Source organism: Netta rufina (assembly GCF_964035555.1).
Source record: "Netta rufina genome assembly, chromosome: 3".
NCBI classification, from domain to species: domain Eukaryota; kingdom Metazoa; phylum Chordata; class Aves; order Anseriformes; family Anatidae; genus Netta; species Netta rufina.
In genome coordinates, this window is record NC_140125.1 from 21,250,677 (window position 1) to 21,278,338 (window position 27,662).

At 36.2% G+C, this 27,662-nt stretch overlaps 1 protein-coding gene across 1 annotated transcript in view; it reads right to left on the minus strand.

The window, feature by feature from the left end:
- The window catches only part of USH2A (usherin), a gene marked incomplete at its 3' end in the record, with an annotated part of 393,893 nt that overhangs the window by 86,380 nt on the left and 279,851 nt on the right, over positions 1-27,662 (minus strand). The window contains exons 42-48 of the mRNA XM_084283630.1: positions 25,636-25,758; positions 22,763-22,926; positions 20,452-20,661; positions 18,833-19,035; positions 16,882-16,994; positions 11,608-11,800; positions 1,366-1,534 (exon numbers count right to left, since the gene is read on the minus strand). Coding sequence (XP_084139756.1) covers positions 1,366-1,534; positions 11,608-11,800; positions 16,882-16,994; positions 18,833-19,035; positions 20,452-20,661; positions 22,763-22,926; positions 25,636-25,758 — 1,175 coding nt within the window. The remainder of the gene's footprint in view (positions 1-1,365; positions 1,535-11,607; positions 11,801-16,881; positions 16,995-18,832; positions 19,036-20,451; positions 20,662-22,762; positions 22,927-25,635; positions 25,759-27,662) is intronic.

The following is a 27,662-nucleotide window of genomic DNA, read 5'->3' on the forward strand; positions in this document are numbered from 1 at the left end:
AGGCTTGAAAATGTTCTCACTCTCAAAACTACCATACAGTCTTACCAGTTAATTGTTATCCTTATCAAAGAATGACCCACATTAACATTTAGCTAGAGGTTATTAGCATATTTATAAAAATTAAAAAGAAAAAAGAAAAAAGTGTCCAACATTGTTCATGTTGTTGCCCTTTAGAGTATGGAAACAGAGAATGCAGCAAGTATACTCAGGGAAAAAAATGTTTAAAATCATGTTCAGATATTCACTGTTTCATGCTTGTGGACTGCTGACTGAAGAACTACTTTCAGATATAAGACAATTTGTTTCATTGTACTTTTCTTTCTTGATGTAAACAACATTAAACTAGTTAACATAAACCATTGGATGGGGACAGGGGTCGCAGTATAATCTTTCCATTTCAGTACATTGAGATTAATGAGGCCAGCAAAATACTCTTCTCTGGTTCTTCCATGTGATAGTATTTTCTGATGACATCATGGAAGACATGCTAATATTGTGATATATGAATTACTTTTCAAGGGATCAGAACTTGGGATGTGCTGAATGCACTGGCAAAAAATCAAGCTTTTCTGAGCCTGGGGAACGTGTGCCAGTTCATGAGTAATGAAAGCATTTTAGCTCCTGACCTGACAATTGGCTACAAAGAGATATATGCTCTGAGCAGAGCCCCAGGAAGGACTCTTCTCCTTTTCTTCCCCTATCCCTGCCAAAAACTCACCAACCAACAAGAAACCAAACCCTAGACAATAGCACAGAAGCAGAGTTTGGGCTAAGTTCCTCAACAGTTCTGAGAATCAGACAGTACAATCAGCCTTAAGTGATAAATTTCCAAAGATAATACACACAGTTTGTTCTGTAACATTGGTAGAAACAAACAGTAGAAAATCCTGTTAAAAAAGAAAGAAAAAAAAAAAAAAAAAAAGTGATGTAATCTGTAGTACCAACCCTAAATGCTAAGAATTGTTCCAGAGAAGAAATGGCTGGGGAAAATCACGAGGGGTCAAGTCAAGCAGAGAACTAAACTGCACCACTAAATTGCCTGATGGTGTTCCTATTAAGCAGAACTGCCCTCCCCATTATGCAGCACTTACTGCAATTAAGTATAGTTTGGCATAAATTAGTTCTCTGGGAAATGACCCAATCATCAGGTTTTATCAATTAAGCCTCTCTTGTACAAAGTGTACTGTGTTTAGAAGACAAAGCATAATTTTCTTTGCTTATCCCACTGAACACAAGCCTAGACGACACCTAGAAATCTTGATAAATCCCACATTTATTGCAATGTTTTCATTCTCCTTGGTTTAACGGATAGATCAACTTTGTTGTTTTGTTTCTTTCAAGCACTTGAAATGAGTTGTCTCTTACCTACTAATACCCTAGTGTAATAACCACCACAGCACTGATGTTTCGGTTGCACAGCATGTATCTGACCACCACAGCAAACCCCTGGTGAATTAAGAATAAATGGAATGTACTTGTCCTCGCAGCATTGGAAGCCAGGTTTATTGTCGTGCAGAATCCCATTACAACATACCTAAAAGTAGTTAAAAAATAAAAAATTAGTAAGGCAATATCTGTTAATATTGTAATCATAATGTGTTCTCTGACAAAACAACTTATGTGAAAAACACATACAAAACATCCAATCATGGACACTAATCTGACTGCAGTCAAATAAAAAGAAACTTGGCTAAAATTCTGTGCTCTCCAGCATTATCAGACTTCAATAAACTGCTGTATATCTGATGGAATGTTGCTATTTTGCGGCCTTCAACCATACTGCACCTTAATAAAATAGTCCATTAATATGAATCATCTCCATATGCCTTGCAGGCTGTTTGAGTCTCTCAATGTGGAGTAGATTGCAATATGTAGATTGGTTTATGTAGATAAGCCACCATCACCCTACCCTTTTCTTTTATCCCCAACTCTTATTTATTTATTTAGTCATTTATAAAGAGACATGTCATTCAAAACCCTTACAACTGAAAAACAATATTTCCCAATATGAACATTTGTATTTTTTCCACTTTAAAATAAGTGGAATTTTCTTCTTATAACACACGATTACTTATATATGACCACTGTTCTTCAGACAATGTGATCTCAAGAGAATAATATATAAGGATTTTTTTTTTCAAAATAAAATTTACATGAAATTAATTTTGAAAAGGCCTTTACACTTCTCTCTAGGTGTTGTGGAGAAAATTATACATTTGAACAATCAAATAATTATGTGCACACTTACTCCTGTGTAGATGGAGTGACACACTGCCTGTGTAGAAAATCATTTAGAACATGTGGTAGAACTACTTAAAAAAAAAAAAGAAAAAAAAAAAAGAGTAACCTTGGAGTCACAGTCAGTGTGTCTTGTATGCCTCTTATGCTTAGACAGAAAATCCAGTTGACAGTACAGCACAGATGTTGGACCAGAGTTGCTCCTTTGTTTTCTTTTGACATGGAGCACTTCCATCCTTTACAGTAACCACGTTCTAAATCAGGTCAGCAAAGGAAGAAAGCACCCCTCCACAAGGATCTTTATCTAGCTATTTTAATTACTAGCTGACATAATTTTTTTAAAACTGTATAATAATAGGTTCAAGACATCTAATTTATATTACATATATAACATTAACATGAATATATACATATATGAAAACATGATCATTAATTTCCTGAATTCATAAACAAAATCCTTCCAGCTTCTATGTGAATTAATTGTGCTTTTTTTTTTTTTTTTTTTTGATGCTGTTGTTGTTTCTGTTTTGAATGGCTTTTAGTCAATTTCTCCTGAGAATATTAGGTTACATTCTGAAGTCACAACTGAAAATGCACAAACAATATGTAACCCAAAATGAACAAGGGCAGGGCAGAAGGTGTTTCTCATTATATTTTCAGGTTTTATAGCCTTATATTAGCCTTTGAATTGTTACATAGTTCTGTGCTTTTTGAGCACACTTTCTCATTTAGCATCTGTATTTTAGACTACTGATGTAGTTGAATTTTATCATTTTCTGTTCAGGAATTTCGAGCCTCTGCAGGTCCCATGATATTATTTTGCTGTCCACCATGCCACTGGTAATATAATCCAACCCAAATTTAATTAACCCACTGTTCTTCCAGATCATTAGTTAAGATGTCAAATAAAACTCAGCTTTACACCTCTCCTTTCTATCTTTTGGATTTCATTGATCTCATTTTTTAAGACTGGCACACACTCCAGACTGAGTTTTTTGTCACTTACAATTGGCTCCAAAGTACCTAGAAGATTACCTGTTCTCTCTATATTTCCAAGTAGTTTAAAGACACTCTTAACAATATCAGATCAAGTACTATCATGCCACTGTCCTCAGAATAGACCACGTTTAGCAACAATTCTTGATACTTGTAAAGTATCTCTGCTCTTTTACTGCATCCTTAGCTTGAGACACCAGAGCCAGTAAAAGCTGTACCTGCCTGCACAAAATGAGGCCAAATATATGTTTCTCACATATTCTTGGTCCCAACTTTTTTGCCCTTTGGGACTCTGCTTCCCTCTGCGATCTGTTTAGCCCAGTTACTCTGCTTCTTTTCATGGATTTCATTTGTCATCCCAGTCCTGTTTCCCTCTTCGCAGTCATGTGCACCACTCATCTTTCCCCTCAAAACAGTCTTTCCATCTTTACAGATGAAGAACCTTGCACATTTTTGGCACAACCCTGGCTCAAATGCTTGAGCAGCCATTTTAATTTCCATGCGAGGGTTACAGTTTTCTCTTACGAATCCTTAGCAGAAACAGCTGCCCTGCTTATTTCACACTGGAGGGGCCACTTCAAGTGCTAACTCCAAAAGACTCTGATTGGAATATTATTTGTAAGATTGTATTATTGTTGTTCTCCCTTCTTTTCCACCTGAATTTCCTCAAAAAAAATGAATACCCAGGTATGTTCCAATAGTTTCAGCAGCTTCTTTTCCTTGCTAGAAATTATTTAAGATCTTCAGCATTTCTCATATTTCTCAATACCCTGCAGACAGCTTCTGAAAAGAGGTCCAGTCTACTCTAAAGTACATTCAGACTCTCATTTGGCATTACCGATTGATGTAGTTGGTGCTATTATTATGTAGCTCCATAATATCCTCTGCAGTCAGCTGTAAATTGTTAAATAACACTTTTTTGGCAGTCCTCTAAAGATAGTCAGTTTCTGTTTGCATTGATATTCATTCCAAGGATCCTGTATTATCAGTCCATAAAATAAAATTCATTCAAGTAATGTTAAAATTATGTCATAAGCAAAGAAGAAAAGCAGATGGATTGAAAGTTATAGTGGCAAAAGGTTATTATTATCTCATCCTCTTAGATCTCAAAATGACAGTCCCAATTGGATGGCGTAACTCCGTACATGGAAGCAGAACCCTTGTAGCAATCAGATACAGTGACACCAACATTTCGGCAGGTCTGAGATCTTTCTCTCATATGCAGGGTTGAATGCTTGACATATACTTGCTAACCAGAAAATCTCTATCATACATGGAGATGAAACAAGATGCTCATCTTGAGCTATCATGTGAGGTCCTTAAAAATATTGGTAGACTGAGTTATTCACAAATCAATTCTATAGCTATTCTGCCATCTAAGCACACAAAGGGACTGTGACCCAGGAGCACAGGGACTGAGCAGGACTTGGCATAAAGAAAGGCTTATTAGGATAGCTGAGAAAAGTCCATTCAACCAAGACTCTAGTGCAGAGTAACTAGATATCAAATCTGGCATGCAGTATTCCTTTTTTCTCTCTTTTTTTTTTTTTTCTCTTCTAATTTTTAAAAATACTCCAAACTTAACTATGCAACTCAGTTTTAATTTAATTTTAATTTTAAATCTTGTCATCCCTGATCCCTCTGCTTGCTGAAGACTTTACTGAAGGATATTATCTGGCCTTATGGACACATGCCAGTTGAGCTAGGACTGATTTACTCAAATAAACAGATGTGCAAGGCAGCCATGTTTATCCTTCTTGTCAAACGCTTGCTGCCAAAGCCACTTTGTGAAATAGCAATTCACAAAACACTCTAAGGAATTCCTATTAGCTACTAGAGTTCATTAAAAATTTCTGCCTGTGGAGCAAACACCAGAGTAATGATTGACCCATCATGTTCTCATGTGAGAGGGAATATTTTAAATTAGCAAAGCTCATTCTTTTTTACTTAAATTATCCCAGAATCTATATAAACACCCTTTCTTGCTAAGTATACATATTTATTCATTTCGCAAACTGCTGCTCTCTTTTAGTAATTGGTACATCAAAAAAAAACACTGTTATTCTGTTACAAATCATTAAATATTATCTTACTAAGATGAGTTTCATTTGATGCCTTTCAGGTGTGTTACCACGCACACTATATATGAAGTGTTATCCTTTTAAAGGTTCTCTAAGTCTGAAAGAACATGAAAAGACTTTTCAAAAAATTACTAGCATTAACAATAATTTTTACACAAATATTGACGATCCTTCTTCAGTGTTTAGATGTGTTCATTTTCGCTCCTGAAATCATGTTTGTTCAGATAGCTATCTAGCCACCGTTTTGCTTCTCCTGTCCTTAAAGATAAAAGTTTTTAACAAATGACATGTGTTAATTATGATGAGTGAATGGATAAGCCTGTAGTTCATAGTTATATTTGATTAATTCATTAACTGCAGATTTGTATAGCTTGTTGCTACTACAAAAAGTACCAAAGCTTATTAACATCTTCAGTCAGGACCCTTTTAACTGTTGATGTTCACACCAAGGATCCACTGTGTATGAAAATAATTAGCTTTTACGTCACTATTTTAATTGCATTTTTACTGTACCTGTCTCATTATTTTCAGTGCTCACATCAGGATGCCAGTAACAACAGAAGGACAGTTTGGCAGCTACATGGATAAGAAAGGAATGCCTTCACCACCGTACTCACATTATTCTCTCTGATGGGTGAAGCTGGAGTACATTCTTTTGTTAATGGACGTACATCTCTACAGATCATGTGCTATGTGTTCTGTAAGTTGATGTTTTGTTTTTAGATGTCAAATATGAATAGAGTTAAGGATCACACCCTACTGAAAAGAGAAAGGAAAAGACTGACAATTTTGGCAGCTTGGGAATGCTCAAGTAGCATAGGCCTGTTACTGCAAAAGGCAGCAATAAGACATAGGGTCCCTCCTGGCAGTAGACAAAAGACTGTATTCTCAGCTTTTCTGAAATATTACACAGAAAAACCTTTTAAAATTATTTCTGCACTCAGAAAGTGTAAATCCATTCTAGTCTGATTACAAACACGAGGGTAAGGATACTGCCCACGGCATTTTATTAGATATTATTATAATAATTAAGATATGTAACATTGAAGCAGAACAATGGATAGCAACTACAAACAAGAAGTACAGATCTGATGCAAAGTTTATTTAGGGTAATAGAAATCTTTTCTCATCTTCATTAGGCTTAATATCAAGTCCATAGGAGCCCATGAATGTGCATGTACACGTCCCTTGTAGTGAAAAGGTCACTTGCTCTTTCAGAGATTCCCAAGATAGCTCTCAGCAAGTTGGTTTATTTACACAGAGCAATGTTTTGCACAGATACTAACTTGGATCCTAACTAGAGCACACACGTTAGTACAACACTTTGCCCAGCTAATTAGCACTGCTTTTCTGACATAACTGTGTTACTTAGCTGGACCAAATTTAGCCAATGTTTCCTGTAGAGTCTCTGCACCCCTCTCTGCTGCACAGTGAAAGCACGCTCTTTTATTCCTATAGTTCTATTACTGATTTTATTTTTATTTTTTTGGAGGGGGGAGTGAATTACTGAATACTGTTTTTTAAAGGGGAGGGGGGGAAGGGTTATATTTTTGGTGATCTCTTATGTAGATAAAAAAAAAAACAATAACAAATTCCTCGTTTTCTGCAGTGCCTTATAATAGCAAGTTGATGCTGCCAAATGCCATCCATGAATCCATATGAAATATTAATAAACAACCCAAGACACACCTTCAAATGATCTTTTTTTTTTTTTTTTTTTTTTTTTTTTTTAAATGAAAGGCCTAGTTTTCCTTTCACTTCATACTCCTGGATTCAAGGAAATCGTAAAGGGGCAATTAGACCTATTGTGTCTTCTACACAACTGAGGTGTTTTTACCCTGCTACACAGCTGAGGTCCACCACAACCATTGTCTCACTCCCCTTTCTCAAAGGGAACGGGGGAGAAAATACAGCGGAAAGGACTCAAGGCTTAAGATAAGGACAGGGAGATCACTCAACAATTATCATCATGGGCAAAACAGATTCACATACGGAGATTAATACCATTTACTGCCTATTATTAACAGACTAGAACAGTAAGAAACTAAAAGCAAACTAAAAACACCTTACCCCCATCCACCATCTTCTATGTCCTCCCCATGAGTGGTGCAGGGGAACAGGGAATGGGGGCTGCAGTCAATCCCTGACTCCGTCTCCGCTGCTCCTTCATGGTCACTCTCTGCCCCGGCTCCACGTGGGGTCCCTCCCATGGGATGCCATCCTTCCCGAACTGAGCCTGTGAGGGCTGCCCACAGGCAGCAGCTCTTCAAGCGCTGCTCCCACACAGCTCCGTACCACGGGGTCCATCCCCCAGGAGCAAACTGCTCCAGCATGGGTCCCCCACGGGTGGGCGGCAGCTCCCCCCAGACCCCCTGCTCCTGTGTGGGCTCCTCTCCACGGGCTGCAGCTCCGGCCTGGGGGCTGCTCCTGCGGGGGCTCTCCATGGGCTGCAGCCTCCTCCAGGCTACCTCCACCTGCTCCACCAGGGGCTCCCCCACAGGCTGTAGCATGGAGATCTGCTCCATGTGGGACCCATGGGCTGCAGGGGGACAGCCTGTTCCACCAGGGGCCTCTCCATAGGCCACAGGGGAACTGCTATTCCCTGCCTGGAGCACCTCCTACCCTGCTGCATTGCACTTGGGGACTGCAAGGTTGGTTCTCACTCCTTTCCTCTCCCAGCTGCTGTGGCACAGCACTTTTTTCCCTTTCTTAGATCTGCTCTCACATAGGTCCAACCAGTGTTGCTCATTGGCTCAGCTTTGGACACGAGTGGCTCCGTTTTGGGGCCAGCTGGAGTTGGCTCTGATTTGACACGGGGCATCTTCTGGGCTCTGCTCCAAAGGCCACCCCAGAGGCCCCCTGCTACCAAAACCTGGCCATATAAATGCAATACAACAAGATGCAATAAACAAATTGAGGAAAATGTCAATCTCCTTTATGAGAACTTCACTAGTGATTTGTCTAATGGAACTATGTACATACATCTTACATGCTTTCACTGACTGGTCTACCATCCAATTTGGTATGTATAAAACAATATCTACAGGGAAAGATGTTTACATATGTAAATGAACAACAGGGTAAACAAATAGCAAGCATTTCCGTTTGTTTGTTTGTTTTCCCAACAGTAATTATAATGCCTCATAGAGTACTATAAAGGCAAGAGAAGTTATTCTGTCTTAATGGACTATCAACTCTCAGGAACAGGACAGAGTTCTCCATTTAGTAGGAGAAAAGGAGAAGTATTGGTAGGAGAATTTGGTAGCTTCAAATCCAGCCGTTTCCAAGAGGATATGTCCCAATAACAAAATGCACCATAACAATTAAAGGGAGCACAACTTGTTGGCACCTCCCAGAGGGAAGCATAATATAGGTTTGCAGTGGTATTATCATCCCTAGTGGGGACTGTCATCATTACAAGTCAGAACTGAGCTATACTAGTGGATTAGAAAGATGGTGTCACTTCTGCTCAAGAGGAAAATGCAGGACTTCAGCCTCTTTGGCTGAACACAAAAAAGTAAAGAACAAAATGATGAAACACTAGCAAAGCACCCTCTTATCCAGAGAGATGCAGTATTGTATTCTTAAATATGTCCCATGCTGATCAGCTCTTAATACACTTGATTGTTAATTTTCATAGACTATGCTGAGATGGCTTCATTCTACCTACAAAATTTTTGCACCCCTGCAAGCAAACTTGAATGTGCAATTCATTGTGTCAAGAATTTTGTACATTTGCAATAGGGTTGGGGACTGAGATCTTTGTATTTCAGATTTTATTTTTTTTTCATGTGCCAAACAAAAGGTATCTGCTTATTGCTCTTGATATAAACGTTACTTTAACTCTAAGTGACATCTCCACATTTGGTATATCATTAATGGATGACAAATAGCAGCTGATATTGTGGTAAGGGGCTTTCTTTTCAGAACAACTTTACCCCAGTCAGTGTTGCTTTTCTTCACTACTCCAGTAGACTGTTGAATCTAATGACCATATATACTAGCATAAATACTTGAGCATTACAGCTGGTGTAGAGTGAATGTTGTCCCTGTCCCAGACTAGTGTAAAAGGAACAGGGATATGTCAGAAGCTCTGTAAAAATCTGTTACAGATGTTTTAGATTACTGGTGGGTACACACAGAACAAACCAGACAAAGCGTCAGGAGGGGAATTTTAATCATCACCCATGAAAATGACTGCCATGTCATATTATGTATGTCATATTACGTATGTATGTGCTTCAGTTTCCTGTGGACCTTCAAGACTGCTACCTAACCAAGTAGCACCCACTACTAGCCCCTGTCTCTGACTAATAGGTGCAAATAACAAACAGATGAATATCTTTTTGTACTTCCTTGTTGTTGTATGAGTATAGTGGTACTCCATTACATCATAGCACAATTAAGAGTCAGAAATTACTAAAGCTGGTGATGTGTTTAGAGAATACAAAGGCCATTATAGCAAAATGATATTCAATCTATTAGAAAAAAAAAAAAGTCAGGAAACCATAAAAATAAGCAGACTCTCTCCATAGCTGAAAGTTACCATAAGTTTGCACAAAGATTGAAAAAGTAAAAAAGGAGAAAAAAAATCTTCTAAAATTAATCTAATACAAACTCATTCACATGCCAAAAGGTCTATTAAAAAGTCTACCAAGCTAAAAAAAAAAAACATGAAATAATTAAATTTATGTTTTAGAACAAAAGACTCCCTGTAATTCACTTGAAAGGTTTCAAAAACACATACATATAGCACAGTATAGCTTTCAAGGGAACTCCAAAGCTAAGGCTGTATTGGCTAGAATAATTTATATTTTGACTTGAACCCCTCAAATAACTCACTTCCTTAATTACTGTCTTGTCTGACAGGGAGTCGTGTGAATACATATCGTTTGCCTTAGTCACGGAGCATGTGATGATGCTTTTGACAAATAGGGACACTATTTCATTACATTAAATCTTACTTTCAAACTAAGAGTTTTCTACCTCATTTGTCAATAAAAACCATTACAGACTCTTGCTACACTATTGATCCTACTCCTAAACAGGAACTAATATGAAGATTAACCTGAAAATAGCCATAATTTAAAAATACATCTGACAAATCACAATGGATCTCATTCAGGGCTGCTCATCATTGTCATGTAACAACCACCCACTTGTAGCTGAATCTAAATAGATTTTCTGTACAGGAGAATTTAGTCATTCAGCCATGGAAAAATTTGAGGAGAAAAAAAAATCATTTTAATGACCATTATTTGCCATGCAGGGTTTGAGGAATAATTCCTCACACAGAGAGAAGCTTTTTAGTTTTACTAGTGTTTTTGAAATTCTGCATATGCGTGGAAACTTTTCTATGGTCTTTATGTGATCCAGTGTGACCACTTTTTGCCAAAGGAACCATAGAAAGTACTACCACGTGCTCCACAGGTACGTGAATATTAGAGCAGACAAAGAATCTCCTTTTGCAGTTTACAGTTTACAGTGTAAGCTGTATGGCATGAAGCTGAGCAAAACTTATTGTTCCTAGTGGGAGGCAAAAATACATACAAAGCTCTATGTATGTATATGCCCACCCTGTAATTTAGCACAATGGGATTGGATCAGTAGATCTAATAATTTGGTACTGAGATTCTCACATTTACATATGATTTGTGAGATTTACTTGGGATCAGATAGAGCCTCATTCCTTGGGATGAACACCTGTACAATAAATATGAATCAAAGCTTTCCAAAGGGAAGAAACTGGATGCATGTTTGTGATGTAAGGTGGTCCACAGACTGGTTGGAAACCTGATGTCCCCATCCAGATCTGGAGTACATTTGAGAGTTTTCTGAAGCACGTATTCTGGCTTAGCTTCCTCTGCAGGGGATTTAGTTTGTACATATTAAAAACCACCTTGAAACTTAACCAATGTGCAGTAAATGGAAACAAGCAGGGAATTTGCTTCGAAATTGTACTGTTGCTTCAAACTGAAGTGTTAATCTAAGACAATAAATACTAACCAGTTCATTTCTTCTGAAAGGAGGAATAAGTTAACAGTCTCACTTGTCAGCAGCTGTCTGACAAAATGTTGCTAGAGATTTTTGCACAGCTGTCCCCATATTAAGCTCAAATATCCTCATATAATTTAAAAATATTTCAAGACATATCAGAGCCTCATACTTAAAATATTGAAAGAAGCAAAATCTTCACATCCTTTCCTCTGACAACTAACGAGGTTTGGTTTACACACTCATTTCTAGAAGAACAATTCTTCCTTATATTACTAACTTATAAATAAACATGTACCTTCAGCTCTGGATGATAACACTCTTCTCCACAGATATTTTCATGCTTCCTACATTCTAGAGGGATGCACATTCTATTACTTTTGCTGCTCCCTGCTGCTGGGGCACACCTCTTCAATGCTGTACGTAAGAGATCGTATCCTAGGATAATGCCATTTGGCTGTCCCGGCGATACCCAGTTGATTTGAAGAGATCTACAATAAGCAGAAAATTAACAGCTGTTAAATTATTTAAAGTATTTATGTTTCTGCAGATAAATACATTAAATGATTAGCATATAGTTGTTCCACATTATATGAGTTCACATGGAGTAAAGTATTTCAAGTATCCAAAATATCCCTCTCAATGGTGAATTTCACAGGTTCTTTAATAACCAAAAGGTGTAAAGTTTGAAAAAAAGTATCAATATTTGATAAAACCCTGAGAAAATGAATCACACATATAATCAAAGCCCTTAAAAATTGTAATCAAAGTCTTTCTGTTTAAAAGAAATCACATTCATGCTTCTGAAAACTTTTGTATAATGAACTTTTTTTCTAGCGTTTCAACCATTGGAGTTCAGTGGTAGTTGAAAGGATTCAGCATGCTTTCTTGGTGCTGTAGTTAAGGTCTATTGACAAGGCTGGAGGGACCATTCCATCCTCATACAGGATCCTGGTGGAGAACAGGCACCTGGGGGACAGAGGACCAACCCCACACTGCAAGCTGTAGCCAGTGCAGCTTGCTCACATTCAGTCACCATTTAGAACAGATTTGCATTTATCTTGCCTTTTCCCTGCTTTTAAAAATATAATGCAAAAAACACATCTTCCTTTGAAATTTATTCTTCAACATGTAATTAATAAAAAATAAGAATTAATAACAACATCATTAAACAGTATACTTAAATATTTTCATTGACAAAATTAGAAGTAAAAAATGCAAGTGTTTAACATAATTCTGACTTGGTGCAAAAGCGTGACTGCAGCTGTCCACAAAATACTGTCCGTAAGAATTCTGTTCTTGATTTCAAGTTTGATATTAGGCCATCATCAATTTAAGGAAGAAAGTATCTTAAGGGAAAAACTGTGTTAAACTTTAGTATGCTTGTCACTACTAAAAAATGTGCAGGTGTTGGCTTCAAAATCTCACTTAAAATTACAACATATGTCTCAAAAAGGACATTTGAAACAGAAATTTGCTCTTTTGTCATGTACACATTTTACATGGAAAACTTAATTTCATGCATAATCACTCTGGAATGTTGCATACAATGTTAATTTCTTACTATGACTTTCTTCTTCGGCTAGAGAGGAGGAGATCCCAGTGCTACACGTAGATCAATAGGAGGACTTACAACACTATATAGCATACACTCAGACTCCAAATACCTCTTCTTGATCTCCATGTCCCACTTACACAGCCACTGTCAGAATGCCAGTGACATCATAAATTAACATTAATTTAAAGTGAAAAACATTACAGTGAAACAGTAGTTGCTGAGATACACTTTGACTTCTTAAGAGAATAAAAATAACTGAACTATTATTTCACTTCCTTGAGATATAAACAAAGGAATACACAGCAAAAAGCCTTTGAGAATAGGAGTTAATGTCTCCTATGAAGGAACAACTTCAGAGGTGACTTGCAGAGGCAGCATTATTATTCCAAGGTCTTCATTTGAACCATAGATTTAATTCCATATTCCATACATGCCTAGTTTGTATTCACTATATATTCTAACACATGGACATGAACACACACATGTGCTCAACAACATCAAATATCTACATTTAAATAATGTTACAGGATTTAACCTAAAAACATAAAACCAGGATACTATATTGTAAAAAAAAAAAAAATATATATATATATATATATATAAAATTAAAAATCAGAAAAAAAAATAGATAAAAAGAAAAGGAAAAGAAGGGTAGTATTTCAACCTTTATAAATGCTATTGTAACTCTCTCCTGGTCTTTGCACAGTATAGATCACAGGAGTAAAGAAAGCACTTCTACTTATTTCTTAGAATAATTTGCTTTCTGCAGGTGTCATTCAGACCCCCAAAAGTATATTTTCAAAGCACTGAGCCAGTTTTCGCAGTTTTGCAAGCCATATTACCCCCTAAAATAATTTCAAAGTAGTCCAGAGAATTGATGCAACTATTTGAACTATTGAATTTGAATTATTTTCCCTTTTCTGCAGAACTCAACACGTTTTTTCTTCATTAATAAGCAGTCACTTTATTATTATTCAATGTATAGATACACATTTGGTGTGGACATAGCTAGTTATCATGTAAAGCTACAGCTGCCCGAGTAAATCATGTGGCATAGAAGTTCACTGCATAGTGCCACCAAAAGGGTAAAACCCTGCATGACCTTTCAATAAAGCCACAACTCTATGTACTCACAGATAAGCAGACTCCTTCACAATTTTATGAATGTTTCAGTTACACGTATACCTTCTGATGTTCACTACAAATTGAGGTGGTTTTGAAAGCAACAGAGTAAAAATAACCCATGGCCCAGTTAAATAAAGTAGCAAGGTTTTCATGGGATTGCAGATGTGAATGAGTATCTCAGCTTTTTCATAGCTACTGTCTGAAGAAACAGGTGCAGATTTACAGGGACATGATAGGACCTTCAGCATGCAACCAGCTGTACCATGTATGGTGCTCATAGAAAGCACAGCCTAATCAGGTCATCTTTTATATCCAGTTAACTCTGGATATATCTGATCAGCTTGTCACTGGTTGGCTGGATGTGACTCCACAACAATCTTTCCCAGCATTTCACGTTTATTCACATAGTTATGAATTCCTTTTTTTTTTTAATCTGCACATTCCAGTTATTTTCCCAGTATGGAAACTTACTGGTTTTTAGTTCCCCAAATCCCTTTGGAGAAATCTGCATTACACTGTCATCTTCCATTCCTGCAGTACCAATACCAAATTAAAAGACATTTTGCATAGCATAGTAGTTTGACACTTTTGTATATGAGCTCCTTCAGAACTCCTGATCCAATACCATCATCACAACAGTTTATTACTGTTTTGCCCATTTGTTCTAAAACCTTTCTACTAACATACTAATTTGAGATAGTTCCTCCGCTTCATTCACCCATGCACAGCATCTCATACAAAAACCTTCCTAAGCTCCACAGTACTGAACACCAAAGCAAAGAATTCACCAGTGCACAAACACACACACCCTGACACACCCTCCCATCCAAAAAAACAAACAAGACAAGAAACATAAAAAAAACAGAACCTGACTTAAGACTTCCATATTGGGTCCCATACTGTTTTCTATTTGAAGTTTGGCATTATAAAATAATCGTTCTAGGACTGTGACCTTTTGTGCCAAGTTTCAGCCTGAAGCTGAGTTATTAACTGTAAGAGGTGGAAAAGTAAGGTATTTATAATGGCTCCAGTGGTATAACCTTCATTAGAACAGTCTGGATGGAGCTGCTACCAGAAAGACTTCTAAGAAGTTGGTGGGTGAAATTATAATTTATGTCATGCAGCACCTTGAGGCAAATTTTAAAACAATTATTTGTGAATGCTACAAAGACATTATCCTACAGCATTCTCATCAATAATACAGCCCCCTAAACTGATTCAGAAGAGGAAAAACCACTGATTCCAATTAAAGACAATAAACTGCATGATCTGTATTGTATCTTGACTATCCCATGTACTGTATAAATGCCTTTTTTTTTTCTGTCTGGTGACAGATATGTATTAAAATGTCCACTTGTCTACACAAACTGTTTTTTTTTTTTTTTTTTTACCAAGTTTTTTCTTTTATGGACGATAAATAAGCAAAATTCATATTCAGCCCAGCACCTGCTGAAGCTGTCAGCTGTAGTGTTTGTCATATTTCAGTCAAAGCTGAAGCCAGCCAGTCATTTTTATACTACACAATCCCTACATACTCGAGGACCAGAATTAATGAATTAGCTATTGATTAAATTCCACTCTAGCAAATCCACCGTGGCAAATAAATGAACTACCCGGGGCACGTGTAGGCCATGGCCAGACATGTCCGGGCAATCGATCAGTAGTTAGTATTCTTTTGGGATATAAGAACAGCTGATGATAATATGACATGTAGGAAAAGGCAGTGTAGAAACAGAGTCTGCTTCTGGCTGAGCAGATTATAAAGTAGGAAGGCATTTTTGATCCTTTTTCATTCATGTGTTATGACATATTTAGTCTATATATAATAGCAGAAACATGCATAAGTGTTTGCAGTACAGACAATACAGACAAAGGCACACATAAGTTAAAGCCAAGGGCAAAAGATGAGATCCTGAATTGAGTTCTTATCATCAAACAAGCTTTGACTATATCTGTATGTGTGAGAGAAAAATAGCAAGCTTAATTTCACCCTTATACAGAGACAAATGCTGAATTCAAGAAAAATGTAGAAATGATAAACAGCAAACAGAAGTCTCTAAGAGACTGGAGGAGCAAATCCATCCTGCTGGCCATTTCAGAAGGCTTGGTTGTTAGATTTTTGTTATTTACAAAAAAGATTTTTTCTTTTTTTTTTTCTACAAAAGAAACACTGCTAATGAGCATACACCACCACAAATGTAATAAAATCATATGAACAATAACATACACACAGGAGGCTAACTGTTTTATTGTTGGTGTAATTCTGAAAAAAATGTGTTAGCATGCTTTAGCCTGTCTTTGGAAGATATTAACTCCTAATGAATCACTGTATATGTTATTTGGCAGCTTCTAAATACTGCAAAACTGTTACTCCTTTTACAATTAAGAAGTTTGTCCATGCCTGTGGATTTCATGGATGTGCAGCTTGCAAACAGTGTTTCAAGGAGACAGAGATGTGTATGCCTTTTAAGATAGCTTACTAATTCTTACTGTTGTGGTGGGTGACTTTTTTTTTACCCACAATTACTCTGTTTCCATTATCAGCATCACATTGCTCCCTGAACATTAATCTCCCTCTTCTTAACTGACAGCAAAATGTGATAATTTTCATCCTCTAAACTTCTTTTAACTACTTCCATTTATGCCTTATTTATTATCCCAGCACAGTTATACCTGAATGACTCTATACAATCAAACAAAGGTGAGATTTCTTTAGTTGCTCATTTGGCCAAAAACTCCAAGATCAAATATAATGACCATGAAAAACCTTTACAAGCTGTACACTGAATTCTTTAATGCACCATATTCAATGCGAGATTGGTCCCCTTTCTGGTCCCCATTCCAGCCACAAATTGATCTGATATATGCCAGCTACCTTTAGCATAGTACCTGGAGCCAATTACGTGAATAATGGGTGCTGCCAGCTGCTTCGGCTCATCTTCTACAGTTGTAATCTGGGTCCCGTTGCTTTTCACACAGGCATACACCGTGCAGGCTTCAATCTGATGAAGAAGAACGTGAATTTCAAATACTAAGATGCAGAAATTATTCAACTCTGCTACTTGCTTAGATTTCTCTTTTCACCAAGATTTGTCTTCTTTTCTACTTAACAGATTAAGTACAGCTAGGAAAATACCAAAACTTTGAGATAAGTATATCTATCAGAGATATACCATGCCGTATCACATTTCCCCACTCTATTTTCAAAAAAAAAAGAGTACACACAGCCATCTGATACCTACCACTATTCTCTATTAAATTATCATCAACAGTGTGTAAGTGAATTTGTTTGTATTTTGTAAGCCGAATCGTATGCATAACACTGAAAAAAATGTCCAAGTGTAACAAGATAGGAAATACAATAAGCCACTCTGCTTTGATTTTGGTTCATGAGTAATTCACTTTGGTTTCCTACATGTACCACACATTTTGAAATAAAAACAAGGATATTTTTCCTTAAAATCTTCTATTCCTTCATGTCTATGCTGGAAAATTAGGATAAAGGTAAAAATACAAATCAAAAACATACACTTCATTATTAAAAATCCCATAGAAATAAAAACTTATTCCTTCCAGTTCTTGGGATTAAACTAAATGAAGGCAAAGTCAAATAACAAGTGAATGATAGTAACATTGTTTCTCTATTGGCGATGCAGGGTTTATTCAAAATAAAAGAGCACAAAAGAAAAGAAAGGTAATGAAGGAAGATTACCATTGAGATGTACATGCATCCAAGATAATATTGCTTTCAGGACAAGAAGAAAAAGAACCAAAAAAAAAAAAAGCTTTGATTTTTACCTATCGCATTGATGCAAACGTATAAAGACTAAGAAAGTGAAAGAGAAGAATAATTAACATCTCAAGCAACAGAAGGTGGCCATGGTAAATTAATATAGAGGATCTATAAGTGAGGCAGTACTCTGAATTTGCATTGTTATTGAGAAAAGACAAATGTGTTTCCAAGCAGCATTCAGAAAGTCATATGTGTATTCATGGATGGAGGTTTGCTGTTTCAGAGGGGTTTGAACATAGAAATCTGTTATGGTATGCCTGCCTGTGATGTTTATTTATGGCATGTAGTAACTGGATGCAAATTTTTCAGAGCAGAGTACACATAGTTACTACTAAGTCCTTCTAAAATATAATGCAAACCCATCCTGAACAAAATAGACAAGAATAGTTACAATTAAACGTCAAACTGCATTTCTTGAGCACATTAATTGAACTTAAGGATAGAAAGATACCATTTTTTTTATACTGCATATAATGTTTCGTCTTTTATTAGATATCTGTCTATAGAGGCAAAGATAAAGATAGAGAAAGGAAAAAGCAAAGAAAAAATTGTTGTACTTATTAACAGCATAAGAAGTACTGCTATGATTTCAACAGCTCTGCTTTTTCCTCAGAACGATGAGGAGAAAAAAAAAATGATAAAAGGATGACAAATGCAATATCATTATTTCTTCGTGCTGATATATTATGCATGCCTGATGTTTCTAAAACAATTGCAATTTTCTTTTAATGAGTAGGAGTAGAATCTTTGCTTCTTTGTAATGTATGTTAGGGCTTTGCTAATGTTGTAGCACAGAGCATTTAAGGGAAAGTAAATGGAGTTTTGATGGTTTGAGAAAAAAATAATGGAAGTCTGTGTTATGAAAACAGCACGCAGACCTAAAATACCCTGAAAATAAATTTATGCCTTGTATGTATACACACACACAAACAGTGCAAATATTTGCCATGTATGTAAAGAAATTCATATAACAATATTCACCTTGGAAGTACATAAATATTATGTAAAATCAAAGAATGTTACACAACACAGAAAAAATATTCTAACCTGTATATTGTATACAGTGAATGGAGATAAATCTGCTAAAAGAAAGGACCCAGGCTCGTTCATTTCAGTCTTGTACTGCTTATTATTTACATAGATAGAGTACTCTGTGACAACACCATTCGGGTTTGAAGGCGATGTCCAGATGACACGTACAGCTGTACTGTTGATGATGACAACCTCTGGAGGGAACATGCCCTCAGGCTCTAGAAATAAAGGAAGAAACTGAATAAACTCCAGCTGTCTCTGCAAAAGCACTTGTTTAACCAAATGCAGATTAGTATTTAGGTTTAGCAAAGGGTTCACTGCTTATCTGCTTTCCTCTGATGAAGTTATCACAGTCTGTAGTCTTCTGTAAATTGGCTTATTATACTCTCAGTTAGAAACCATGAGAGCTGATGGTAAAATGCTTTATACCACCAGCATAGTGTCAATCATCAGTGGTATGTGGCCAGTGAGATATGATGATAAATTATTCACCCATCTGCACTGCCAACATATAAACATTATTTTTATGTCTCCCCCAATCCCAATCTTAAAAGAAAAAAAAAAAAAAAAAAGAAAGAAAAAAAAAAAAGGGAGAGAGAGAGAAAAACAAAGCATTTTACTTTTAAAGCAAAACCTGAGACCAAAATACCTTATGTCTATTGGATCGTGACGTTATCAGCCTCATAGCTGAAGCAAGATGAAGCAATATGTGACATTGTCATTATGTAAATGGATTTGAATGTTGATTACTATAGGTAATGATGAAGTCTAACACTTATTTAAAAAAAAAAAAAAAAAAAAAAGAAATAAAAAGAAACAAACCTTCCTTAGCGTTAAATTACATAATTATCTAAGCATGTCAGAAATAACAAATGCAAAAACCTATTTTTGTCATAAGAACCCATCTTTACCAGTTGAAAAATTGCCCTTACAATCGATTCTATTTTATAAACAAAAGGTGCTGACCTTTGGCATCAGAAAGGAAATGGAAGCCTCACTTAAAGGGCTTTGCTAATGACCTGGAACACTTGCTTCTGAGGTAATGATATTATAATGTTTATAATGAGACTTTATAAAGCAAAAAGATTAGAAAGACCATTCTGAACACATTTTAGATTTACTTCTTTTTGTTGTTGTTCTTCACCCCCACTCCTTAACGCACATGCAGTTGCTAACTGGCACAGAAATGACTCATAAATAATTTTTTTCAGGGGTTAAACTTACACCTAGTGTTTCTGGTGACTCAGGAAAGGTCCTATATATGACTGTCATGTCTAAAGCACATCGCTTCACAGAGCAAATCTTTTTAAAAGAACATTAATTGTTTTTAAATTCCAACATTTATTGATATGAACTCAGTTCCAAACTTAGTGTACACAGACAGGAGTATGCAGGAGAAGATGAGAATAAAGTAGGTTAATATCTGCTATTAGAGCTTTTGCTTCAGTCTCAGTGGGACCCTTTATTGATCTACCACATGACGACAGCCAGCACTTAAGCATTTTAGCGTTTTAGCCCTTTTTCCTCTTATACCGGAAATTTTATAATGGAAGGATGACTGATCTCAACCCTAACAAAAATCAATCAATTTCATTCTCAGAGTTTAAGCCAAGCTGCATTCACTGCTAACCAACCTCCATCTGAGGTAGTCACACGCACAACTTCACTGTTGATGCTGTGGGCTCCATTAAAAACTTGGAAAAATATCTGATACTCTGTGTTGGGCTGCAAGTCACCTATGACTGTATAGTTTTCATTAGCCTGAATCCTCAGAGATCTTCTATCAGCAGTAGAATTCAAGAAGAGGATGTAATACATGACATCTCCTTGCAAGTCTTGTAGTGCTGAGAAAGGAAAACATTGAGACATCAACTAAGAGATATTCAGTCAGCCAGTTTCTTATTCACAGCATTTATCTTGAAGAGAAAAGCAATTTATTATGAAGAGTCCCTTACTGTAAAAAAAAAAAAAAAGAAAAAAAAAAAGAGAGAGAGAGAGAGATTCCATCAATTGTTTTTAATGGCCTCCCACCTCCCACACACCAATAACCACAGGTACAGAATGCTCTTCCAAAGTATCACTAACAGCCCATGATCCTAGGCAACACTGGGAAAGCCTTCTTTCTCATAATGCTCCAGTGACAATGGTAGAATCTGTAAGTAAACTCAGAGGTGAAGACTGCTAGCAGTGGTGCATAGATCCTGCAGGTCACCACTGTGAACAGATATCTTTTACCTGGATACCAGGAAGAGTGTAAAACCTTGCACTACACCACTAGTTGAAGATGGGAAACTTGACTTTTTTTTTTCTTTTTTTCCTTCCTGCCCTGCAAAGTACTGTATTCTGGTTTTACTGGTCTAACCATGGGAAATGAACATTCCATTCAAATTTATACAGAAAGCCTTTTGGCCACAGTGAAAATCGATATCTACATGCTGTTATTTTAGAACAATCATTATAGTATCTACATATAAATGTGTCATACCCTCAGAAGCAGTATATTCACAGGGCAAAAACAACAACAACAACAAACTAATATTTCTTTCTAAAGTGTGTTTTTACCCAGTAGTAGCTTCTTCTGGGAAGGGAAGAAAAAACAGTACCATTTTCTGGCTACACATGGAAGGACATTCATTGGTCAGAGCTAGTTGCTTCTCCATTTCAGTAACTCAGTTTTAATCTGTTATTTTATCTATTCTTTGTTAAATAGTTTAAGTTCAGGTCTGATCAAATGCAACTGCTTTTCCAGTAGGCACCAAGATGAAAAGAATAATTGTGATAAAATCTTCAAATACTAAAACATTGTTTTAGATGATACACTGTACCACTCAACAGAACTCAACTAACTAGGAAATAGAATAGCACTGTTAAAAGACAAAAGCAGATTTATTTGCAGATTTATTAAACAATTTTGTAACAAAAAAATTTTACTGAAGTGATGTATTATTTTTATTTTAAGTGGTACAGATTAAAAAAAAAAAAAAAAAGAAGACCAAAAAACTCCAATACATTTTCCAGAAAAATAAAGATAGCAAGGCAACTTATATTATGGACTCCCAAGCTTCCAGGAAAAAAAAAAAAAAAAAAAAAAAAAAAAAAAAAAAAGAGAGAAAAAAATACTTTGAAATTAATATTACCGAAAAAAGGAAACATGAGTATACAACATAGTTAATATGATTAGTGTAACATACGAACTAATTAAATATGTTTAGGTTTTCTAGTGATGAATGGCTCTGTCTTGGCATTTAACCTTTGTATTCATAAACATATATGGAGGAAATTTCTAAAGTATGAATGAAAATAAAAACAGATTGCATTACCTACATCTAGAAGGTCAGAGGTTTAGATTACTAAGGTAATGAAACTTCAGTGAGCTGCTTCAGATCTATTACATTTGTCAGTTTTTATAAGCACGCTTACTTCACGCATGCAATTATAAAATAAAGAGACTACATTTGTTGCAATTCACCACCCAGTCCTTATAAAAGCATTTGCATGTAAGTCATGAAGAAATTCCCCACTGCTGTACTTAGCAAACCAGCTAAAGAAATTGGCTGAATTCATTTCAAGGAGCAGAGCAAAAAGAAAGAGAAAGAGGATCCTCTCATCCTGAAGGAACATATATGTAAATTTTCATACAAAGAGATGAAATATACCACAAAGACAACAGGATTTTGTGTCCTACTGTATAGATTTCTCTGCATTAAGTATTTCTTCACTTTCACTATTCTCATTCCACAGAAATACCATATAATAAATACAAGCATGACTGAGAAATAGCAAAATGGGCACCCTTTTTTCCCCTTTCTTTCCTCTCCTTTCAAGGACGCTTTGCTGCATTATAAATCAAGACAGGGACTGTGTTTCCTCTGAGAGTAAGGCAGACCAATGTAAGTGATGGCAGGTTAACATCTAGTTACTGAAATAAATACTAAGCACACTTACTTGGTTTTGACCATTCCACTTCTACAGCAGTGTGATTAACAGCACGTGCAATGACGATACTTCCTTTCTCTGGTAATCCTGCTAATGTAGTAGCTATCACTTCTTCACTTGATGTATATCCTACCTCGTTGTGTACTATGAGCTTGTATTCATATGTTGTGTACCTAAGACATTTTAAAAATAATTACATTGAACAAAAAAATGCAGATGTAGAAAAAATTTGCTCGAACACTTCTGCTTGTGCTGAAGTTTTGCTCTTTCTCCTCCCACTCAACCCCCCAGAAAACTGCAGCTGTGTGGCTTGCACCAATGAAGGCACTATAAGGGCTGCCTACTTTTTAGGAAATAATTCAGGACCATTAACATGGTAACAAAAATAAAGCACGTTATTTCACTTCCTCATAGTTGTAGCTTCTGAGGTGTTGAGAGATTATAGCTCAATTCAATATGTAATTACAGCGGTGGCAACCTGCCAAAATTTGGATCAGAATTTAATCAAATGAGGCTTTTTTCCTCTTTTGGGAAACCCGTTGATTTTAACTTGCAGAGTCTCATTTGTAAAAGTGATTCACCATATACAGCCAGGACTCTCCCACTGATAAAATAAATAAATAAATAAAATAATCTAATAATGCAAATCCATTTAATAAACTAATTTTCTTCAGAACTGTGGATATTCAACTTACACAGATTTATGAAATACTACAAGTATGTTTAGTAAACTAAGTGACTCTCACTCCATAATTTCTTCTCTAACTCAAACGATATATTAATGTATTTTAAGGGAGATTTCATAATCTCAAAATTGTTTTCATACATTCATACATAACATTCATACATAAGAACCCTCATACAAAACTGCACAATCACAGGAACACGTGATAACAAATTTTTGCTGAAGCTGCATCACTGGAATAACTGTCTACAAACACAATAAAGGAACTGTAAATATTTAACATTTAAAGACTTCTCTACAAAAAGAAGTTACTCACTTCATGTTTACTTTTACTTTTTTTTTTCTCCCTACAGAACCCTACTTTATGCAGCCACCCAGCCTGACTTTCAAAAGAGCTAAGCTTTACCTGTTCTACTGAGAAAAAAGGAAACTAATTAGAGCTCACTAGCTCCCACTGTAATAACCATGCTAGAAAAAAAGTTGACAATATGAATTGTGAACACACCCTTTGTGAACATGTAATACATGTATTTTCTTGGACATTGTAGTGCAGGTGTAATCAAAAAGGAGTGGGATCTAGTCTTACAAATTAAGGATGAGAATTTGAGATTTTGGATCCACATTTCCAACAATGAAAATAGAAGACATTTGGCTAAACCTATTAGAAATGTAAAAGCCATTTGAAGCAACCACTATCAAAAGAGACTTCAAGCTGGAATATAATAAAAATTCACTTATTCTGAAACATGCTTGTAGTATGTCACAAACACAAACATATAAAGTAGATGCTGATATACAGATTTTCTTTTTGTAAAAAATGAGGCTTCGTTCTCTCTGCAGCATCTTTTCTCCAGCCACAAATTCCTCCTGAGTTGTTGACTGCAGGAGCACAGCTGCAGCTGCAGAACCCTCTCCAAAAGAAGCATTCAGGTGTGTCCAAATGTTAGGTACACTTTTGTGGCCATAGCTCATGCAACCTAAAAGGTCCTTGTGCCTAAGGACTCGCTACTGTTCCCTGTGGGAACTTATTGCCCCCTCAGAAGTGCTAGCATAAATGCTGCATGCCTTAGAGAAGACTGCTGAGAAGAGCTAAACTAAAAATAAATGAAACTCCATGTAGAATTTCAAATGTGGTTTAAGAAAGAAATGGACAGTTTTGCAGGATTGTGTTAAAGAATGGTTCCATGATCAGTTATTGCAGTGGACGAAAATGAGCAGTGACTTCCAGCAAACTGTCAGTGACAAGCCAGAGGCAATAGTCCTTGGCTTGGTTCAGCCTCTACAACACTCAGAAGTCTCATTCTGTGGGTTCACGTCATGCTCACGAGGGATGCTCATGGAGCTCTTATAGAATTGGAAGCTATGTGAGGGGCAGTGATTGATACGCAATTCTCATAAAGCATGCCAGCACACAAATGCAGAGAACACACACATTCTCAAACCCTCCACGAAGTTTTACCCAAGATTTTACCCACAGAAAAACAACACAGAACCTGTGTTGCACGATCCATTAGAGATTCCTAATGTGAGTGTTTACTTGTTTTAGAGGTGGTAGCTTTGACTTTGAGATGGGGAACCTAAGGCTATTCTAGAACAAATGGCCTGCTCTGTACCCCACAGTAGGTCCATAACATCCCGAGAAACAGAAACCACTCTCCATTTCCCTACACTTAACACTCTGCATTTAACTATAATGAAGCTAACACAAAGCTGACCTTAAATTAGATCTGCTGAAAGTGCGTTAAATACTCTCCCTGCATTTGGAGATATTAAGGCAATCATTAAGTTAACTGGTAACAAAAGCAGCGTTGAAACCAAGTTTCAAATGTATTGCAAATAGGACTTCTCAGTCATTTTGCCTGTGCTATGATTTTGCCAAATCTAGGCATATGTACACATCTAGGGCGTATGTACACATATGTGTAAATGGTTTGTTACATGAGTATGTCAGTGTTAAAATTTCGATGACCTCTATTTTCATTTGCTTTTTAAAGCAATACAATACATGACAGTCAAGAATGTCAGAGTAATAGTAAATCCCTGCATATTAGAATGATTAATAGCAAAGATGGTGACAAAAATATTTCATTACATAATTAATATGTTCACTACATAAAGACACAAGAAATACTTTGAACTATTAAACATACACTATACAAAATGCCAGCATTTGTTTTTATAGTTTTTGTAATCTCACCTGCTAAGACCCTTATCTTCATAAAACCACTGAGTTCCTGAGTAAATATTGTGCCACAGATTTAAATCTTCAGGGGGATTTGATGCAAGTGGTTGCTGGATTTTACGTCTCAGGAGCTCATATCTAACACAAAAGACAAGCAGAACACCAGGATTATCTCAACTAATGTTATTACACAAAAAGAAAAAAAAAAAAAAAAAGGAAAAAAAACATTTTTTTTAAAGCCACACATTATTTTGTTTTCACAGCTGTAAACTTTCTGAGATAAACATTCTTTTTAGTATTCCATTATTTAAAACATTGAGTTACTTAAACTACTTTGAAAATGGAAAATGAGCAATTTTATTTGAAAGAATAAAGGTATTTAATAATTCACAGATTTTACCTTGTGGAAATGCTATCAACATCAAGTCCAAATGGCCCAGGCACAGTGTCTTATAGAGACTTGACTCATGCCTCCTGATATGCACAGACTGTTCCAGAATACGTAATGACAATGTCTCTTGCAAATATACTGACATATATAGCTTTGTTACAGTAGCAAGATCATCTCCAGTCTGACGAAGAAACATTGGGCAGTATCATTCTGGATCTGAGACCCCATATTACTGAAGTATTTAATAGGTACTGCATTCAGTGGTTAGTTTTTGCTTCAAAAGCATAAATCAGCTGAGAAATTCTCCTACAAGAGAGCTGAGCCTTCCTATGCTCCATGGAAACTAGGACATGTGACTTCCAGCTAACTGTCCCCCTTAATTTGGGGAAATAACCCTCAAGAGGTACAAACAAGCACTGTGTCACTGACCTTAGTGATGATATACAAAATTATCATTGTATCAGCTGGAAACATAACCTCAGAAATCAAATAAAAAATAATTGAACTGCAACTTCATCAAAATATTCAGGTTACTTTACACCCCAAGCACAACTTCACAAGTGGTTTATCAGTGGTCAAAAGAACCCAAAGACAGAATATTACAATATTATTAGGAATAGCCCTAGCATATTCTAATGTAATTCATAGACAAGCCATGTAAAACATCAAAATCTTTTTAAACATTGAATGGTGATCATGTGTAAATCACCCCCACTGGCAGCTGCTGCTGCTACTCTGCTTGCAGAGTAGCAGACTTCTTGCTCTATCATGCTGTACAGAGCAGCTGCTTCCGTGGTTCTTCTTGTTGAGGGCAGCATGGCACACCATGAAGGAAATGAAGTCTGCAAATGTAGGTCGTGCTGAATTACTTGAGTAATCTATGGTAAAATGGTCATGTTGTTAACTCCAGAATAACAGAGACTGCTTTTCAAAAACTTTCATTTTTTTTTCCTCTTTAGAACAATCACTTTATTCAGATGTATTGTGCCCTAATTAAGCCTGAAGAGTCAAGCTACAGAGGTATAATAGAGGCAACTGAAACAGCATTACAAGAATTCAAAAATTACAAGATAATTATTGAACCAACTGATATACTTAGAAGAGAGCTACTAGCCAGCACATACGGCCTGCAGAGATGTAAGTCCATGCACAATGTTTCACAATACCTTAAAGCACTTGGTTGAAGGATTAGACTTCTAAAAATTATGCATAAATGTATAAAGATAAACATATCTTTCTAAATCTTCATGCACTCAAATCCATTTTTTTGTTTGTTTTTTTTACACACACACACACTCAGTAATCAATAGACTCAAGCCAAGATCCCCATCCCATTGTTCTATGCAACTCTCAGAGATGCTTTATTCCAGTACCTGTGGAGAAATCCAGCCTGCTGTACCAAATACTTTCTTCCTGTTCCCATTTTCCCATTTTCAGCTCTGACTAAGAACCTGTAGCTTCTGTTAACCTGTTAACTTCTTTAACTTTCTCATGAACTCTCACATTTACAGCTTCTTAATCAGCTTTTTTTTTTTTTTTTTTTTTTTTTTTTTTTGCATCACACTACCAAATGGTCACTTTTGCTTTATCTGGACTAGCCCACGCAGAGTATTGAGAATATGTATGCGCTAAACATTTATGTTCACAGAGA